The sequence below is a fragment of the Puma concolor genome, chromosome B3 (assembly GCF_028749965.1).
Source record: "Puma concolor isolate L17-30 chromosome B3, mPumCon1.1.hap2, whole genome shotgun sequence".
NCBI classification, from domain to species: Eukaryota; Metazoa; Chordata; class Mammalia; order Carnivora; family Felidae; genus Puma; species Puma concolor.
Window position 1 is genome coordinate 115,924,440 of NC_141672.1, and position 21,577 is coordinate 115,946,016.

General features: G+C 38.7%; 1 protein-coding gene across 3 annotated transcripts in view; it reads left to right on the forward strand.

The window, feature by feature from the left end:
• The first annotated feature begins 828 nt into the window (after positions 1 to 828).
• The window catches only part of BBS4 (Bardet-Biedl syndrome 4), a 54,930-nt gene continuing 34,181 nt past the window's right edge, over positions 829 to 21,577 (forward strand). Inside the window, exons 1-2 of one of the 3 annotated variants that reach the window (XM_086711163.1) lie at positions 829 to 907; positions 8,204 to 8,255. In XM_086711163.1, the coding sequence (XP_086567289.1) occupies positions 884 to 907; positions 8,204 to 8,255 (76 nt within the window). In that variant the 5' untranslated portion in view covers positions 829 to 883. Of the gene's footprint in view, positions 908 to 1,066; positions 1,347 to 8,203; positions 8,277 to 21,577 lie in introns of those variants that run through there. The other 2 variants (XM_086711161.1, XM_086711162.1) reach the window with 2 other exon arrangements.

The window sequence follows — 21,577 nt, forward strand, 5'->3', positions numbered from 1 at the left end:
TGATTGGCTCATGTCAGGCAGTAGTCAAGTTCACAGCTATGTTTGACTCCAAAGCCCACACCTATTTCCACGATCACTCACAAGAAAGACTAATCATTTAGTTCACCATACCAGGGGCCAGATGGGTAATGTCAAACGGCTGAAGTGTGCCAGGACATGGACTGTGGCAACATGGCGAACCTATCTTCAGTTGCATCGTTTTTCAGATCCGTTTTATTGCCATTTAGGAATGGAAGCCCATTGTCGGATGTTTATATGCCCCCGAGGCCGGGTTTCTGGCTTTCCTGCGAAATCTTTTTAAAAAAATTATTTCCCATCAAAACAAGACTTGCTCCAACACAGCCTACCGGCAGCGGGTTTGCAAATTCTGGCGTAAACAAGAAGGGAGCCTGATGAGGCGAATACCTCAGTTGGACAGTGACAGCTAAGAAAGGAGATTTTTATGAATGTCTAGAATGGGGCTCTCTGCCCTAGTGTTTGGGGACCGGAATTCCCGGAAGGCTTGAAATAAACGCAAAGTGGCGTCGATACTGGGCAGGGCTAGGCGCCGGGAGGACTGCGCGGCCTTCCCAGCTGTGTCCGGCAGTTCCAGCCAGCGAGGCCCCGGGTTTCTCCAGCAGTTTCCAAGACAACGGCGTGGGAGTGGTGATGGGGTTGCCCCGGATGAAGAGAACTGCCTAGGCATTCCTTCACCGGGTCCATCACCGCCACTTCAGTGGAGAGGGACCCAACCCTTTCCAGGTTCCCCGAAAACCCTCTCAAACGAGACGTTCAGCCTCCCGATCTATTTCCTTCCCCGCTCAGGCCCCTCCTACCATTTCCGTTTGCCTGGTTGTCTGGGAGACGGCCAATTTCCGGCCGGGAAGTGGTGGGCGGAGCCAAGATGGCTGAGGAGAGACTCGCGACGGTGAGCGTAGAGATTCTCCTTAGGGTCCCGGCCGCTAGGCGGGGCAGGGCCGGGACGGGCGGAGCAGAGTGGCGAGTTAGGCTTGCGGGCGACCAGTGTCCCACGCAGCTGCCCCTGGGGAAGTGCGGAGCTGGCTCTGGAGCTGCTCGGGGTGCGCGGGGCGATACCGACTCCCTCAAGGGAGCTGGTCCGCCTGGGGCAAGGCTGAATTCTTTGCAGTGCTGGGCCTGGGCTAGGATTGTAGTCCTTCTTGGGGTGCGCCGGACGGAGAAGGGAGATATTCATCAGAAATGGCTCTTTTGCTAGTCGCATCTTCTCTGTCTCACGAGGTTTGGAAAGGAAGCACTACCATTTGTGCAGAGACAATTTTGTTAATCCCTTGGATTAGGGATTGAATATGACCAAGCTTCGAAGCTTTCGGCGTCACTGCCTTCTGCCGGTGGGTCGGGACCATGTTTTCTCTGTTGTGATTAAGTTTAGGAATAGTGCTGTTTGGGGATTCAGCTGAGGCTTGAGTTAAGGCATTGATTAAACTCCGCAGAGCTGCTCTTGCAAAGTAACCCAGATGAATGCGGGATCACCCAGTGGTAGTTGTTTGTGAGGTGTATATATTTATAATTGGATCTGATTTCTGTAAAGTTAGCGTGAAACTTTGTCTACTTTGTTTTAGCGTTGGATTTCAAAGCATGGTCCTCGCATTTGTTAGAATGACTTTATTTATTTATTTTGGAATTTACTGCCCTTTGAAGAACGCCCTGGGAGACATGGGAGACAAAACGTGGGAGACAAATACAGCAGGTTTTGGCTGAATGTTTTACGATTTGGTTTTGGCTTTTGAAGAGCAAGACCAATGTTGTCTGTCAGGGGGACTTGTTTTCTGTTCTCATTTCTAGAGAAGTCAAATTATTTTTAGTGTAATCGTACAACTCAGTACAGAGAAGGAGGCCCAAGGCAAAGACTTTTGTTAAGCCTCAAGTTAAAAAGAAAAAAATTCAATAGCATGATTAGTGTTACTAGGTTTTAGATATTAGAAACATCAAAGGAAATACTTCACCTACATAATCTTTAAGGTGTAATGGTAACAGGACACTGCTACAAATAGAGTTTATTCTCCAGTGTTCGTTGCAGGCAGAGAGATTGGTGTTCATAAACAGAATATGAACTTGATTTCTGTGATTTTAGAATTTAGAATTTTAGAGTCTATTAGTGTTTTAAAGAGAATGGCTGTTTCAACATGACTGTAGCACTTGAGCCTGAAGTTAACTGATTATTTTCATTATTGTCAAGTTTATTGCTAGCAGTGTTATATTTGTACTAATTTCATCTTTTCATGTTACCACTGCATGGAAATTTGAATTTCTGGCCTTTTTGGAAGTGATCTGATATGTTGTAATAAAATTAAAAGGGCCCAACAGTCTCATTCACTCAGTCACCAGACCTGTAACCCATTGAAATAAAAGCAAAACATAAGCATAAACTATAAGGGTATTCATTGCAGTATTGTTTACAGTGGCAAAATACTGAAAACAAGGTGAATGCCCATTAATAGGGTAATAGATGACTTCTGATACTTCCATTCTGAGGAATATACGTTTTTAAAGTTTATTTTGAGAGAGCATGAGTGTGCAAGTGGGGGAGGACAGAGAGAGAATCCCAAGCAGGCTCTGCACCATCAGTGAGGAGCCCAACGTGGGGCTCCATCTCAGGAACAGCGAGATAATGACCTAAGTTGAAACCAGGAATCCAAGGCTTAACCGACTGAGCCACCCAGCCCCCTGAGGAATATTATGCAGGCATTAAAAAGTGTCAGAACCATAAGGGTGCCTGGCTGACTCAAAGGAGAGTGCAGCTCTTTTTTTTTTTTTTTAAGTTTATTTATTTATTTTTGAGAGAGAGTGTGAGTGGGGGAGGGACGGAGAGAAAGAGGGAGAGAGAGAATCCCAAGCAGGCTCTGTGCTGTCAGCTTGGAGCCTGGTTAAGGGCTCAATCTCACAAACCATGAGATCTTGATCTCGGGGTCCCGAGTTTGAGTCCCATGTTGGGTGTAGAGATTACTTAAATAAATAAAACTTAAAAAAATAACTATATATGTTGACATGGATGCTATACATTTTTTCAAAAGCTAGATGAGTGCAATGTTAACAAAATTTAACTGAGTAGACTTCAAAGGTCCTCCTATTGGCTTTATTCAATGATTCATGAATCAGGTGGCATTCATTCTAGCAAACAGGAACTCTGAAGAGCTGTACAAAATGAAAGGTTTTCATAGGTAGAAAGGAGTGGGAATAAAGAGGTTATACTAGACAAGAAGGTTGGTTATTGCAAGATCACTTTCCTTTAGGTGATGGCGGGGGGGTTGTCTATCAGGCATATTACCTCACCAGTACTGATTGGGCGATTTCTGATTGACTGGTTTAGGATTCTGTTCCTGGGAGAGGCAGAAAGAATAATTAAGTCTTGGTTTGTTGACATGGGACTTAATGTAAACAACTCCATTTGGGCCTTTTTTTTTTTTTTTAACAGGTGTATAGTGTGTGATCTTAATTTTGTGACACAAAGAAAAACTACATAGATCTGTAGACACAGATGTATAGATGTGAGGGAGAGAAGACTGAAAGACTTAACAGAAGTTTGAACAAATGCATAAGTAAATCTAAGAAGAATGCTGTTGTAAAGGCCTTGAGGCCAGGAGACATCCCACTACAATGGAGTAAAACTAGGCCAGTGTGGGACACACAGAATTTCGAATATGCTACCTAAACTACCAAAGATTATTACTAGTTCCTTAGGAAAACTGGGGACTGGCATTTGTATTTTATTTAAGATTAGGGGTGCCTCGGTGGCTCAGTCAGTTGAGCCTCCAACTCTTGATTTCTGCTCAGGTCATGATCTCACTGTTAGTGGGATTGAGCACAGACAGCACAGAGCCTGCTTGGGATTCTCTCCTTCTCTCTGTCCCTCCCCTACTTGCACGTGCATGCTCTCTCTCAAAAGAAATAAATAAACTTTAAAATAAAACAAAAAGTAAAAATAGCTTTGTTGAAAAAAAATAAAAACAGTTTTGTTGAGGTATAATACACATACCATAAAATCTACCCATTTTAAGTGTACAGTTTGATCAATTTGGGTAAATTTATATACTTGTACAACTGTCACCACAATCCGCTGACCTCCATCACTCCAAAAAATTCCCTTGTGTCCATTTGCAACCACTTTCTACTCTTCACCCCAGCTGACCGCTGATCTGCTTTCTGTCTCCAACGTTTTGCCTTTTCTGCAATTTCATGTAATCACACACTATGTAGTCTTAATGTATCTGAGTTTCACTTAGCATGTTTTTTTTTTTTTTAAGTTTATTTATTTTTGGAAGAGAACACAAGCAGGGGAGGGGCAGAGAGAGAGAGGGAGACACAGAATTTGAAGCAGGCTCCAGGCTGTGAGCTGTCTGTCCAGAGCCTGATGTGGGGCTTCAACCCATGAGTTGTGAGATCATGACCTGAGCTGAAGTCGGATGCTTAACTGACTGAACCACTTAGGACGCCCCCACTTAGCGTGCTTTTGAGGCTCATTTATATTGTACATTGCAATTGTACATTGTATATTGGACATCTTCAACTTCATTACTTGTGGGAAACTCGCAGGTGGTTATAACAATTTATGCTTCTACCATCAGTTCCTGTTGCTTACATCCTTGATATTGTTATAGCTTTAAATTCTGTCAGTATAGTGGATATGAAATTAAATCTTAATGTGATTTTATTTTATTTTTTATTTTATTTAAAGGATTTATTTATTTATTTAAAAAAAATTTTTTTAACGTTTATTTATTTTTGAGACAGAGAGAGACAGAGCATGAACGGGGGAGGGTCAGAGAGAGGGAGACACAGAATCTGAAACAGGCTCCAGGCTCTGAGCTGTCAGCACAGAGCCCAATGCGGGGCTCGAACTCACGGACCGTGAGATCATGACCTGAGCCGAAGTCGGCCGCTTAACCGACTGAGCCACCCAGGCGCCCCTATTTATTTATTTTAATGTTTGTTTATTTTTGAGAGAGAGGGAGAGCATGAGTGGGAGAGGGGCAGAGAGAGAGAGAGAGAGATCCGAAGTAGGCCCTGCATGACAGCAGAGAGCCCAATGTGGGGCTCAAACTCACAAACTGTAAGATCATGACCTGAGCCAAAGTCAGATGCTTAGCTGATTGAGCCACACAGGTGCCTCGTAATGTGATTTTAACTGACATTTACCTGATTGTTAATGAGGTGGAGCATCATTGGTTGTCTCTTTTCTCTGCAGTGCCTCTTTCAAATGTTTTACTTGTTTTTCTACTTCACTGTTTTTCTCATTTTTTTTTTACTCTTTTATTTATGTATTTATTTTTGGTAGTTATTTGTAGTTTCTGGCTGTTAATCCTTTGTCATTTTTTTTTTTTTGTATTGCATATATCTTCTCTTAGTTTTCTATTATCACTTCCTTTTTGAAACAGGATTTCTTAATTTTAATGTAGTGAATATTTAGATCTTTTCTCAATTGGGTTGTGCTTTTATATCTTAATGAAGTAATCCTTCCCTATCCTATAATTTTTTCTAGAGGTTTTTTCCTAAAGGTTTTTAAATTTGCCTTGTCCATTTTAAGTTTGTTTGTTTCAATTTATTTTGAGAGAGAGTACAAGCCGGAGAGGGGCAGAGAGAAGAAGAGACAGAATCTCAAGTAGGCTCCACACCATCAGTGCAGAGCCCGATGTGGGGATTGATCTCACAAATCGTGAGATCATGAACTGAGCCGAGATCAAGAGTCAAATGCTTAACCAACACTGCAATACCTAGGCACCCCTTGCCTTGTCCATTTTAGTCTTCCATCTATTTTAATTCATTTTCATTTTCCTGCGAATTCTTTTCCTCTTTTCTGGGGTGGGGGGGGGGGGAGATGAACAGAGGAAGACAGAGAATCCCAAGCAGGCTCCACACCCAGTGTGGACCCAGTGTGGTCTCACAACCACGAGATCATGACCTGAGCCAAAGTCAAGAGTTGGACACTTAACTAACTGAACCACCCAGGCACCCCTAAAACTTTTTCTCTTGAAGTCTGTTTTGTTTAATGTTAATATTGCTACTTTAGCTTTATTTTCGTTTCTATTTTCCTAATGTATCTTTTTGCTTTTTCTTTGCCTTTATGTTTTATTTTTTAATTTTTTTTAACGTTTATTTATTTTGAGAGAGATCAGGGGAGGGGCAGAGAGAGAGGCTCCGCACTGTCAGTGTAGAGCCCGACACAGGGCTTGAAGTCACGAACTGTGAGTTGGATGCCTAACCAACAAGTGCCCCTTCTTTGCCTTTATGTTTTAGATATGTCTTTATAGAAGTAGCATTCATCAAGATTTTAAAAAACATCCATCCTGATCATTTAACTGGAGAATTTCATTTTTTCCCTTCATTTTCTTTTGTTTGTTTTTTTTTGGCTGAGTTTCTTTTTGTCTCTCTCATTTCATTACTTGTAGGTTATATACTCTATTCTTTAGTCTTCCTTTAGTGAGTACCCATTTTTTAAAACCTATTTAACTGAAAGTTCAAACTCAAAACTGAATAATGTAGGGATTATCAAATGCGTTATTACCCATTGCCTTCTGCCAGTTCATGATATTGTTGTTCACAGATTATACTTTTGTTTGCTTTATTCAGTCAGTAGATGTTTAGAATACTTATGTATTTTACCAATTCCTTTGCTCCTTCCACCTTTTCATTATGGGGTTATTTTCCTTTTTCCTAAAATTATAAAATTTTTTTAAATTTTGGTTTTTTTTTAAGTAATCTCTATACCCAGTATGGGGCTCAAACTTACAACCCCAAGATCAAGAGTCTCATGCTGTACCGACTGAGCCAGCCAGGCACCCCTTAAAGTTTATTTAATGAGTCTAAAACTCTCAAATTTTATTTGTCTGTAAGGCTTTATTTGCCATTGTTCTTGAGAGTTGTGTTTTTTTTTTTAAGTTTATTTATTTAGTAATCTCTACACCCAACATGGGGCTCAAACTCATGACCCCGAGATCCAGAGCCACATGCTCTTCCAACTGAGCCAAACAGGAACCCCCAAAATTAGTTTTGAGGTGTAAGAGTTTAGATCTGAGTTGGCAAACTTTTTGTAAAGGGCCAGTAATAAATATTTTGGGCTTGTGGGCGAGGCTCTGTCACAAGTTAACTCAGTTATGCATTTATAGTGTGGAAGCAACCATAGACCATATATAAACATGTGTGTGTGGCTGTATTCTGATAAAATTTTGCTTATAGACACTTGAATTTGAATTTTATGTAATTTTCAGGTGTTACAAAATATTAAAAAATTTAAAAACTATTAAAAATGTAAAAAAAATTCTTAGTTTGTGGGCCATATAAAAATGGGCTGGATTTGTTTGCCCTGTGGGCCATAGTTTGCTGACCTTGTATTTAGATTAACATTCATTTTACTTAGCACCTGAAACATGGGAGTGATTTTTCTTATAATGTCTTTATGTGATATTATTTCCCATTTTTAATTGTTGAGACATCAGCTGTCAATCTAATTGTCCTTTCTGTGTAGGTTAGCTCATGATACTTTTTTCCTTTGGTTGCTTTTAAGAACTTCTTATTATCTCTAGTGCAGGTCCTTGTGATGTATACAAGCGTGGATTTATTTTCATTCAACCTGGTCAAGATTGGTTGAGCATTCTGAATCTAAAGATTAGTATCTAACATTACTTCTGGAAATTTTCTCAGCCATTGTTTTTGCTTATATCTTACTATATCATATATAATATAGGAGGTAGGTAGAAGAAAAATCCATCTGAATATTTTCTGCAAAGTTATGGTATAAGACAGTATTTATTATGTTCAATAATGTCGCTTAAAAAGAAAAAAAAAAACCTTCCTCCTAGAATCGGGTGCTAGGCAATTTCTGTATAGATAACTGCACAAACTTCCTTTTGTCAAAGTTACTACTATTTTGTTTTGGTTGCTAAGCTATATGGCGTTAAGTATAATCCTAATGTGTAGTGTCCAGAGCTTAGTACATTTATTTGTGCACATTTTATGCATTATAATTATACATTACACATTAAATATGCATTATAAATATGCATATGTGTTATTAATAGTTTGGATAGCAAAAGTTATGACTTGACATTTGTTTTTTAAACTGCGTTAAAAATTCTTTGTACCTGTATGTAGTTAATGGATTAATTGCATGATTGGAGAGCTACTATTTGAATGCTTTTTTAAGTTAGCAAGGTTTATGGTGGTGCTTTAACATAGATTTCTTTCTTTTCAGAGAACTCAGTTTCCTGCATCTGCTGAATCTCAGAAACCTCGACTGAAAAAAGGTTGGTGTGCAATTTCACTGTGTGTGTATATTTGCACAGATTTTCTATTGATTCCTCTATATGCTTAGAGCTTTTAAAAATGAGTTTTGGGGGAAAGCAGTAATAGTCTTAACTATTCTGCCATATATAGCTTTTATTTTATGGAGTTGTTAGATATTATGGGATTGATTTTGCCTGTAAAGTGTGTTAAATGGTGCCTTATTATTATGTAAGTGTGTATTAATTTTCTGCTTGTGGAAAAACCACTCTCAAGTTCCCAGAGTACCTATCAGGCCTCACATAATCTCATGTGTATGTTAAATAAGTATGTTAAATAAGTAAAAATTGAGTCTGTGAAGATGAAGTAAGGGTATATATACTGTAAAGAGCTGCATTTAAAAATCTGATAGAGATATGTTATATTTTATTTAGAGGAACAGAATTCCTTTATATATTAACTTACAGTCTTAGGAAGGTTTGCATCAGATTGTAGTTAACTATATTGGATATTCTCTCATGTTTAGTAAACATATCTAATGCCTAACAAACTCGTCAGGCATTAGAAAATACCCAATCTTTTTATTTAGCGGAAGAGACCATCTATTTTATTATTTACTCATTTATTTATTATTTTCTAGATGAGGAAACCAAGGCTGAGTGGAAGGGACATGACTTTCCCAGGGTCATGGGTATAGTTCTTATCTGCATTATGAGTTATGGTTACCAGGCAATACATCCTTTTGCAAAAAGCGTTTTCCTTTTGTCTGCTAAGAATTTTAAAGTTCATTTTACCACAATATTGTTTAGTTTACTTGGGGCATTTCTGTTCCTCTTTGAAATTATAATATAAATTGTTGGAAAATGTGATTGCCTTCAGAATTGGTTTTCAAAGAGTTTTTCAGGGATACATCTTTCATTGAAAGGGCAGTACATCTGTAATTTAGATTATTTGTGAAATTTAGGTGTTTATTCTAATTTCTAACATAGTTGCTAATTTTTTTACATCATTTCTGGACATAAGAATCATATTGCTGTGATGTCTGTCACTTTGATTAATCGCAGGGGTGATTTGGCTGGTTAGGTGGGGCTAGTACGTATTGTGATGGTCTCTCCAGTGTTCTTTCCATGCTTCCTCCAGAGTCAAATTCCATGGTTTGACTGACTTCCAGTCCAGGAGAGCTGTAATTAGTATATACCAATAAAAAATTGGCACATAACCAATTCAGGCTAATGAGTTGATAACTGTGGGGCAGAGTGTCACATTTGACATTGCTATAGGGTCCCTTGCAATCCTTTCTCCCCATGTTCTGGTTCCTATTACTAAAGTTTAGTTTCTCCTGTTCTTGAATGCCTCATAGGTGAGTACTTACTCAGTTCCAAGACCAGTGATAGGTATCTGGGATACAAAGATAGACAGGGCATAGATTCTGCCCTTAGGAATTGACAGTCTTCAGGGCATATAGAATATAAGCAAATTATTAAAAAAAATTTTTTTTAATGTTTATTTTTTTTTTGAGAGACTCAAAGCACGAGCAGGGAGGGGCTGAAAGAGACAGGGAGACACAGAATCCGAAGCAGGCTCCACCTGCTGTCAGCACCGAGCCCGATGTGGGGCTTGAACCCATGAACTGCAAGATCATGACCTGAGCCAACGTCGGACGCTTAACCGACTGAGCCACCCAGGCGCCCTGAATATAAGCAAATTATTGAAATATAGTATATGCATTCCAGTTTCTTCAACTCTTTTTATGTGAAATAGCTAGAACTCTTTTGCCATTACTGCTTTTGTTCTCTGGTGAAGTTCATTGGCCCCTTGGAAATATGAAGTTCAGGACTGAATAGAATATATCAGGTGTGAACAGGCCAAGTGAAACATCTGGAAAATAAAAATCTCTTCGCCTAGATCTTTTATTTCTTTTAGTCCAGCTCAAAGTCACATTGCCTTTTGGGCAACTATTTTACACATTTGCAATACTACTATATTTTACAATTTCAGGAGTATCATTCATGTAGAATACAATGACTACAATATAAATGATACCTTTGGAGTTGTGCAAAGTGGTGACACAGGGACCTAAAATAATATTAAGGGTATAACCTCTTAACCTGCCCTTAATTTCCAGCTTCCACAACCCCAGATTTTATTTTGTCAATATGGTGAATTCCATCGATGAATTTTGGAATGTTGTTACCAACCTTTGAATTCTTGGGATAGACCCCACATGGTTATGATGTATTAACCTTTTTATGTTGCTGGATTCAACTTGCTAGTTTTTGTTACGAGGTTTTACATTTGGGGATGCCTGGGTGGCTCAGTCAGTTAAGTGTCCGACTTCAGCTCAGGTCATGATCTCAGTTTTTGAGTTCAAGCTCTGCGTCAGGCTTTGTGTTGACAGCTTGGAGCCTGGAGTGTGCTTTGGATTCTGTGCCTCCCTCTCTGTACCCCTCCTCCACTTGCACTCTGTCTGTCTCTCTCAAAAGCAAATAAATATTTAAAAAATTTTTACAAAAAAAAAAAAAAGAATTTTTACTTTTGTTCATGACGATGTTGATCTATAGGTTTTTGTTTTGTTTTGTTTTTTGGTATCAGGGTTGTGCTGGTCTCAAAACAAGTTGGGACTCTTCCCTCTCCTGGAGATTTTGTATAGAATTGGTGTTATGTCTTTCTTAAATGTTTGCTAGATTGTGACAGTGAAGTAATCTAGGTCTGGATTTTTCTTTGTTGGAAGATTTTTAACTACAAACTCAATTTCTTTAACAGATCTGGGCTATTCAGGCTATACATACTTCTTTAGGGAGTTTTAGGTATTGTTTTTCTTTCAAAGAAATTTATCCATTTCATCTGTTATCAAATTTATTGGCATAAAAGTCATAATACTTCTATAGTTTCCTTTTAATGTCTGTAGAATATGTAGTGCTATTCCCTCTGTTCCTGATTTTGCTGATTTATGTCTATCATTTTTTTCTTGTTCAGTTTGGCTAGAAATTTATCTATTTTATTGATTTTTTTTCAATATCTTTTTTTCTTGATCAGGTTGACTAGAAACTTATCCATTTTATTATCTTTTCAAAAAACCAGATTTTGATTGTATTTTCTCTTCTCTATTACTTTTCTGTTTCAATTTTGTTGATTTCTGCTCTTCTCTAATACTGTGTTTAATTTGAAGATTCTTGTTTCTTTTTGCAGTTTCTTAAGGTAGAAATTTAGATCATCCATTTGAGATTTTTCTTCTTTTCTGTTAGAAGCATTTAGTACTTTACATTTCCCTCTAAGCAGTGTTTAACTGGTTCATACACATTTCAAATGTTATATTTTAACTTTTATACAATTCTAAATATTTTCAGATTTTCTTTGTGTTCTCCTTTCCCATGCACAATTAAGAAAGGTATTGATTAATTTCCATATATTTGAGGATTTTTCCAGATTTTTTTTTCTTACTGCTTTCTAGTTTAATTCTAATTATGGTTAGAGACCATACTTTATATGGTTTGGTTTAAGGCCCAGAATGTGGTCTATGTTGATGAATATCCCATGTGCCTTGAAAAGAATGTGTATTCTCTTATTGGATGGAATAGTCTAGAAATGTCAGGTCAAGTTTGCTAATATTGTTCTTCTGTGTACTTATTGATATAAATATTAATAACCTTACAAAGAAGATACTGATATTCGTAGTGGAAGAAAAATACTGAATTATGCACCTGTAATTATGGGTTTGTCTCTTTCTAGTCCAAGACCTTTACTTTGTATATTTTGTTGAAGGTCTGTTGTTGGATGTGTATACATTTAGGATTTATTAAAAATTCACTCAATTCATTCAGAAGAGTGAAGTGACTCTTTTATCATTATGTAATGTCCCTCTTTTATTCCTGATAATATTCTTTCTTTGAAGTCAACTTTGACTAATGTTTTTGAGGATAATAGAGCTTGTATTTAAGTGTAAAGTTCTGGGACTTTTGATAAATGAAATTAGTCAAATTAGCCGCCACCACCATCACAATCAAGATATAGAACAGCTAGGGGTGTCTGAGTGGCTCAGTCAGTTTAACATCCTACTCTTGATTTCAGCTCAGGTCATGATCTCATATTTTGTGGGATCAAGCCCCACATAAGGTTCTGCGCTGATGGTGCAGAGCCTGCTTGGGATTCTCTCTTTCTCCTCCCCTGCTTGTGCTCTCTCTAAATAAATAAACATTTGAAGAAAGAAAAGGGGAAAAAAGGTGTAGAACAGCTTAATCACCCTCAAAAATTCACCTTGACTTTGTAGTAAAGAATGTGGTCTATGTTGGTGAATATTCCAACTTCTACTTCCATTGCTAGCAGTCATTGATTGTTTTCTTCTTATAGTTCTGTCTCTTCCAGAATGTCATTTAAATTAATCATACATTATGTAACCTTTTGAATGGCTTATTTCACCTAGTATAATGTTTTTAAGATTTATCCATGTTGTCGTGTGTCTGAATTTCTTTTATTGAGTAGTATTCAATTGTATGTTTATACTGTAGTTTATTCATCCATTTACCAATTGAAGGACTTATGAGTTTTTGGCTAATACAGATACAGCTGTGAGGAGTGGGGCGGGGGGACAAAAAAACAACCCCAAAATCAAAAAAACAAATACACCTGCTATAAACATTTGCCTAGAGGGTTTTGTGTAAACATGTTTTTATTTCACTTATCAAGTGCTTTGGAGTGGCATTTCTGGGTAGTATTAATAAGTATATGTTTAGTTTTATTAGAGATTGCCAAACTGTTTTCCAAAGTAGTTGAACCATTTTGTATTTCCTTCTACAAAGTATGAGTGTTTCTTATACATCATAAATGATTTGGGGAAATAGTCTCTCCTTTTTTATTTTCTGGAAGGGTTTCTGGAGAATGGACTAATTTCATCCTTAAACGTTTGTTGGAATGTTTCTGTGAAGCCACCTGGGTCTGGAGTTTTCTTTGTAGAAATTTTTTCAACAACAAATTCAATTTCTTCAATAGAGATAAAGCTAAACAGGTTACCTAGTTCTTCTTAATTGAGCTTTGCTGGTTATGTCTTTCAAGGAAATTTTTTCACTTCATCTAAATTGTCAAATTTTGAAGTTCACTATTTATCCTAAGAAATATTAAAAATACTGGGAATGTGAGCTGGTGCAGCCAGCTGGAAAACAGTATGGAGGTTCCTCAAAAAACTAAAATAGAACTACCCTACGACCCAGCAATTGCACTACTAGGCATTTATCCACGGGATACAGGTGTGCTGTTTCGAAGGGACACATGCACCCCCATGTTTATAGCAGCACTATCAACAATATCCAAAGTATGGAAAGAGCCCAAATGTCCATCGATGGATGAATGGATAAAGAAGATGTGGTATATATATACAATGGAGTATTACTTGGCTATCAAAAAGAATGAAATTTTGCCATTTGCAACTACGTGGATGGAACTGGAGGGTATTATGCTAAGTGAAATTAGTGAGTCAGAGAAAGACAAAAATCATATGACTCACAAAAATCGTATGAGGACTGTAAGAGACACAACAGATGAACATAAGGAAAGGGAAACAAAAATAATCTAAAAACAGGGAGGGGGACAAAACAGAAGAGACTCATGAATATGGAGAACAAACAGAGGGTTACTAGAGTGGTTGTAGGAGGGGGATGGGCTAAATGGGTAAGGGACACTAAGGAATCTACTCCTGAAATCATTGTTGCACTATATGGTAACTACTTTGGATGTAAATTTTAAAAAATAAAAGAAAAAAGAAATATTAAAAATACTGTGAAACCTCTATAATTAAAACGGTACAGTACTTGTACACGATTAGAAGCGAAACCAATGGAAAGAACAGAGAAAGTCCAGAAAGAGACTCAAATACATTTGTCAATTTAGTATATGATAAAATATATGGTGTCTCAAATTACTGGAGTAAAGATGTGCTTTTTAAATAAACGGTTCTGGGACAACTGGATAACCATTTTGATAAAGAAAAAAATTAGATTTATACTTCACATCATACACAAGAATAAACTTCGAATGGGTCAGAGATCTAATCTAAATGTAAAATACATAACCATGTAAGTGCTAAAAGAAGATATTGCCAGAGGCAATAAAAATTGATAAATATTATCTCATAAAAATATTAAAAAAATTTTTTTTTTGCACGGCAAAAGGCACAATAAAGAAAGACAAACAGAAATAATATACCGGGTGAATATATTTGCAACATATATCACATAGATGGCTAATATCCCTAATATATAAAGAACTCTTTTTAAAAATTTTTTTTTTATGTTTATTTATTTTTGAGAAACAGACAAAGCGTGAGCGGGGGAGGGGCAGAGAGAGAAGGAGACACAGAATTTGAAGGGCTCTGAGCAAGCGGTCAGCATAGAGCCTGATGCGGGGCTTGAACCCACGAACTGTGAGATCATGACCTGAGCCGAAGTCAGACGCTTAACCAACTGAGCCACCCAGGTGCCCCAAGAACTCTTAAAACTTGGTGTGGGGGATAAAAGACCAAACACTTAATAGAAAAATTGATAAAACATAATCACAGTTTATACACACACACACACACAATATAAGGATGACCTCTGGGCATATTTTTTAAAATGTTTTTATTTATGTTTGAGACAGAGACAGAGCATGAGCAGGGCAGAGAGTAGGGGAGACACAGAATCCGAAGCAGGCTCCAGGCTCTGAGCTGTCAGCACAGAGCCTGACGCAGGGTTCGAACTCACGGAATGTGAGATCATGACCTGAGCTGAAGTCGGATGCTTAACCAACCGAGCCACCCAGGCGCCCCGACCTTTGGGCATATTAAAAATGTGATAAACCCTGGGGCAGGTGGGTGGCGTAGTCGGTTGAGTGTCTGACTTCAGCTCAGGTCATGATCTTGCAGTCCGTGGGTTGGAGCCCCACGTCAGGCTCTGTGCTCACAGCTCAGAGCCTGGAGCCTGCTTTGGATTCTTTGTCTCCCTCTCTCTCTGCCCGCTCATGCTTTGTCTCTCTCTGTCTCTCAAAAATGAATAAACATTGGGGCGCCTGGGTGGCTCAGTCGGTTGAGCGTCCGACTTCGGCTCAGGTCATGATCTCGTGGTCCGTGGGTTCGATCCCCGCATTGGGCTCTGTGCTGACTGCTCAGAGCCTGGAGCCTGTTTCAGATTCTGTGTCTCCCTCTCTCTCTGACCCTCCCCCGTTCATGCTCTATCTCTCTCTGTCTCAAAAATAAATAAACGTTAAAAAAAAAAAATGAATAAACATTAAAAAAATTCTTTTAAATAAAAAATTTTAGGGGCGCCTGGGTGGCACAGTCGGTTAAGCGTCCGACTTCAGCCAGGTCACGATCTCGCGGTCCATGAGTTCGAGCCCCGCGTCAGGCTCTGGGCTGATGGCTCGGAGCCTGGAGCCTGTTTCCGATGCTGTGTCTCCCTCTCTCTCTGCCCCTCCCCCGTTCATGCTCTGTTTCTCTCTGTCCCAAAAATAAATAAAAAACGTTGAAAAAAAAATTAAAAAAAAAATAAATAAAAAATTTTATATGTTTTAAAATGAAAGACCCTTGCTATGAAGGAAGTTATTAAGACATTTGTTAAAATTTGAATAGGATGGTAAGGTAGATAATAGTATTGTATCGATGTTAGTTTTGATCATTTTACTGAGGAGTAAAGGGGTATCATGCCTGCAACTTTCTTTTTTTAGATTTTTTTTCCTTTTTGCTTTTTTTTAATTTTAGAGAAAGAGAGAGAGAGTGTGTGTGAGTGGGGGAGAGGGCAAAGGGAGAAAAAGGGAAAGAAAATATCTGCACTGAGCGTGGAGTGTGACACGGGGCTCGATCCCATGACCCTGGGACCATGACCTGAGCCAAAATCAAGAGTTGAATGCTTAATCAACTGAGCCACCCAGGTGTCCCTCATGTCTGAAACTTTCTGAAAAATATTTCAGAACAAATATATAGAAAGAATGATAAACTGGGGTAAAATCTTCATATTTGGGGACTCTGGTGAAGGTTTTGTAGGAATTCTTTCCAGGTTTTTTTTTTCAGCTTTTCTCCAACCTTGAACATATTTAAACTAAGTTTTTTAAAAGGAGTTCCCATGGAGAAAGAGCTTTCTCACTCTGGTGAAGCAGCCCAAGGTGGAGACCTGCCACTTCCTGGATCTGAACATTACCTGGTCAGGATGTGATTCTTAGAGCTGCTATGTTCATCTCACAAATGTTAACAAGAGCTCTCCCTGGCCTCTAGGTCCTCTCCACCTTTCCTTTCTCCACTGGATCCTTTCTATCTTTGTAGGCACCACCTCCTCTACTTGAACCTTAATCTCACAGGGCTCTATTTTGGACCCTCTTTTCTTCTCATCATGAATCCTCCTAATTATATTTTTTCAAATTGTCGGTAGCAACTCACTGTCAGGTCACTGAACACAGAAGGCTGTGACCAGCACTGGGAGAAAGAACAGAGTATCGCCGAATATCACATGTGGCAGATGTCCCCCAGCAGATGAGCAGATTCCTCATATCATCAGCCCGTCAACCATCCATACCTTGTCACTGCAGAATGTCAGTTGTCACCTCACCCCCAGCCTGCCCCAGATCAGCTGAAAAAAGAACATGAGAGAGTCCCTCTGTGTGCTTTATATCAGGCCCAGAACGAGGGTGCTAGGGACATAGCAGTAAACAAGAGACAAGGTAGTTACCATCCAGTAGGAAGGTAGATGTTGGACAAGTAAATCTCAAGCATTGAGAGTTGTTATAAAAGAGAAACCCAGTATTTACCCAAGGAATACAAAAATACGAATTCAAAGGGATGCATGTACCCCTATGTTTATAGCAGCAATATTTATAATAACCATGATATGGAAGCAGCCCAAGTATCCATCGATTTATGAATGGATAAAGATGTGATATGTATATGCAATGGAATATTATTCAGCTACAGAAAAGAATGAAATCCTGCCATTTACAACAACATGGATGGAGCCAGAGGGTATAATGCTAAGTGAAATAAGTCAGAGAAAGAAAAATACCATATGATTTCACTCGTGGAATTTAAGAAACAAAACAAATGAAGAAAGCAAAAAGAGAAAGAGACAAACCAAGAAACAAACTCTTAAGTACACAGAACAAACAGATGGTTACCTGAGGGGAGGTGGTTGGGGGATGGGTTAAATAGGTGATGGGGATTAGGAATGCCTGTGTTGTGATGAGTACCCAGGTGATGTATGGCATTGTTGAATCACTATATTGTTCACCTGAAACTAACATAACACTGTATGTTAACCAACTGGAATTAAAAAAGGAAACCCAGGATACTATCACAGACTTTCATTGGGTCAGGAGAGTCAAGGATGGCACTCAGAGGATGGGGGGGCTTTGAATGAGTCCTGGATAGTGGATGTTCAGTGTCCGCCAGGCACAGAGGAAGAGTGGCTGGGAGATAACTTATTGATAGGGTGTTTTGATTACATGGGGAGTCAAAGGTGTGTCCTGGGTTTCTGGCTGTGCAGACCCTTCCTTATGGCTCTTTTGGTTGCTTCTTCTTTGTTTGTTTGCTTATTTATTTTTGAAAGAGCACAAGTGGGGGAGGGGGAAGAGAGAGAGGGAGACACAGACTCTGAAGCAAGCTCCAGGCTCGCGCAGAGCCCAGCACAGGGCTTGAACTCATGAACTATGAGACTATGACCTGAGCCGAATTCAGACTCTTAACCAACTGAGCCATCCAGATGCTCCCTCTTCTGGTTGCTTCTTTGTTTTCCTTACAAGACAGAACTTTTTTTTTTTTGATTTATTTTTGAGAGAGAAAGTATGAGCAGGAGAGGGGCAGAGAGAGAGGGAGACACAGAAGCTGACACAGGCTCCAGGCTCTGACTTGTCAGCACAGAGTCCAATGGGGGGCTGGAACCCACAAACCATGAGATTGTGACCTGAGCTGAAGTCGGACGCTTAACTGACTGAGCCACCAAGACTGAGAACATCTTGAGGGCAGGGATTAAATCTTGTTTATTTAATCTCTGGCATCCATTATAATATCTGACATATCTTTACTGAAAGAATAAATGAATTCGGGATGTGGTGGGGTGGGGGGAAGGAGTTCTCATGGGAGATGACATTTCCAAAAAAACTCCACAAGCATATAACAGATTGTTTATTTTCATTCACATATAATTGGCCTCTTTTATTTTTTTAACTATACAGTTCACCCAGTTAAAGTATACAATTCAGGGGCATCTGGCTGGCCAGGTCTATTTTTAAATGTACAATCCAGTGGCGTTAATTACATTTACAATGTGCAACCATCACGACTATCTCCAAAACTTTCGTCACCCCAAACAGAAACTCTGTACCCATTAAGCGATAATTGCTCCTTTCCTCTACCAGTCCCTAGTACCTTCTCTTCTACTTTCTATCCCAATGTAATTTGTGTATTCTAGATATTTTATATGCTCAGAATCATACAATATTTGTCCTTTTGTGTCTAGCTTACTACATTTAGCCTAATGTTTTAAAGGTTCATCTATGCTATAACATGTTATACAGAATTTCATTATTATTATTTTTTTAATGTTTGAGAGAGAGACTGAGTGGGGGAGGGGTAGAGAGAGAGGGAGACACAGAATCTGAAGCGGGCTCCAGGCTCTGAGCTGTCAGCACAGAGTCTGATGTGGGGCTCGAACTCACGAGATGTGAGATCATGACCTGAGCCGAAGTTAGATGCTCAGCCGACTGAGCTACCCAGGCACCCCCAGAATTTCATTATTTTTTTAAGACTGAATAACATGCCATTGTCTGTGTATCTCACGTTTTGTTTATCCATTCTTTCTGTTAATGGACACAGGTCATTTCCAACTTTTGGCCTTTGTGAATAATGCCGTAATGAACATTGGGCACAAATTTCTGTTTGAGTCCCTGCTTTCGTTCCTTTTGCATATATATCTAGGAATGGAATTACTGCATCATATGGTAATTCTATGTTTAGTTTTTTGAGGAAATGCCACACTGTCTTCTATAGCAGCTGCATATGCAGGGGCTCCGGTTTCTCTACATCCTTGCTAACACCGTTATTTTCTGCTGTTGCTTTTTTATTCTTTTAAAAATAGCTATCCTAGTGGGTATGAAGTAGTATCTCATTGTAGTTGTGATTTCTATTTCTGTAATGATGAGGGCTGTTGGCCATCTCTTTTCATGTTCTTACTAGTCATTTGTACATGTTCTTTGTAGAACTGTCTATTCAAATGCTCTGCCCATTTCTACATTGGATTGTCTTTCTTTGTTGAGGTTAGGCCTATTTTATAAATTTTGTGGTATTTTTTTTTTAAGAACTTTTTTTTAAGTTTGAGAGAGAGCAAGTGTGAGCGGGGAGGGGCAGAGAGCGAGAATCAGAGGTAGGCTTCTTGCACTGTCAGCACAGAGCCCAACGCAGGGCTTGATCTCATGAACTGCAAGATCATGACCTGAGCTGAAATCAAGAGTACACTGCTTAACCAACTGAGCCACTCAAGTGCCCCTATAAATATTTTTTAAATGTTTTGTTTATTTTTTGAGAGAGAGAGAGAACACGAGCGCATAAGCAGGGGAGGGGCAGAGAGAGAGAGGGGGACAGACGATCCTATGTCGGGTCTGTGCTGACAGGCTGACAGCAGCAGGGCTCCTGTGGGGCTTGAACTCATGAACTGTGAGATTATGACCTGAGCATAATCAGGTTGGACTCTCAACCATCTGAGCCCCCCAGGTGCCCTGAGGTTAAGCCTGTTTTAATAGTGATTGATTCTTATCTTTTTTTTTTTTCCTTTAAGAGATGTTTGCTTCAGTTATTTCAGGATTTTATTCAAAAATTTGATTCAGAGAACCTTATTCAGCAGCACTTAGTTTAAAAAAAGTCAAGACTTTTTCAACATTCTTTTCTCTGTCTTTAGTCTGAAAAGGAAGACAGATTTAAAGGAATCAAGAATCTGGTATTGATTTAATTTTGGAGGTAAAGTTTTAGCTAGGTATCATCCTCTTTTTCCTCTGTAGGGTTTAGAGAACTAGAGTGATGAGTAAGTTATTTATACTTAAAAATCATCTGGGCACTCTTGTATGCAGAGAAATATGCAAGTATGAATTGACACAAATGCTTTTGAGTAAAAGTTTGTCAGTAAATATCAGGAGCTTTAAAAGCTCAGGGGCGCCTGGGTGGCTCAGTCAGTTGAATGTCTGACTGTTGATATTCAGCTCAGGTCATGATCTTGCCTTTGTGAGACTGAGCTCCTTGTTAGGCTTCGTGCTGAGCAGAACTTGCCTGGGATTCTGTCTCTCCCTCTCTCTCTGCTCCTCCCCTGCTTGTGCAAGCTCTCTCTCATTCTCTGTCTCTCAAAATGCATACACTTAAAAATAAAAGTTTATATTATTTAACTTAGTACTTCGTATTCTAAGAATCTGTTCAAATAAAGTATTCTCAACATTTTTTGATTTTTATAAAGCAAAGATATTCATTACAGAAGTATTCATTACACTATAGCAGTGATTTATTGTAAACAACTTACACATTCAGCAATAAAACAAAGCTAAGTAATTATTTATTCATGCAAATAAATACGAACCAGCTATTTAAATTAATGTTTATTTTTAAAAAGCAGCATTGAGGGGCTCCTAAGTGGCTCAGTTACTTAAGTGTCTGACTTCGGCTCAGGTCATGATCTCAGAGTTCATGGATTTGAGCCCTGCATTGGGATCTCTGCTGTCAGTCCAGAGCCTGCTTCAGATCTCTCCCCCTCCCCCTATCTATCAAACATAAATAAACATTAAAAAAAAAAGATATAAAATTATCTGTAGATAAGTATCTCTCTTAAAATGCACATATAAAAAGATTAGGAAGAAATATGGTAAATTAATAACCATGATTATCTGTAAGTATGTGAACATGTGAGGTTTTTTGTTGTTGTTCCTTTCTATATTTTCAAAACTTCTGTAGTGAGCATGTAATTTTTCTAAGTTTCAATATTTTGATTTTTTTTTTAAGAAGCTCTACAGTCAACATGGGGCTTCAACTCATGGCCCCCAAATCAGGAGTTGCATCTCTGCCAACTGAGCCAGCCATGTACCCCCAAGATTTTATTTAAGGTTTTTTTTTATTTTTTAATAATAAATAAATAATATTAATAATAATAAATAATAATAAAATTTTGAGAGAGAGATAGCATGTGTGATTGGGGGAGGGGCAGAGAGAGAACGAGAGAGAGAATCTCAAGCCAGATTCTGATATGGTACTCAAACTCATGAACCGTGAGATCATGACTTGAGCTAAAATCAAGAGTTGGTTGTCTGACTGAACCACCCAGGTGCCCCGAATCTATTCTTAATGTAAAAAGTTTGAACAACT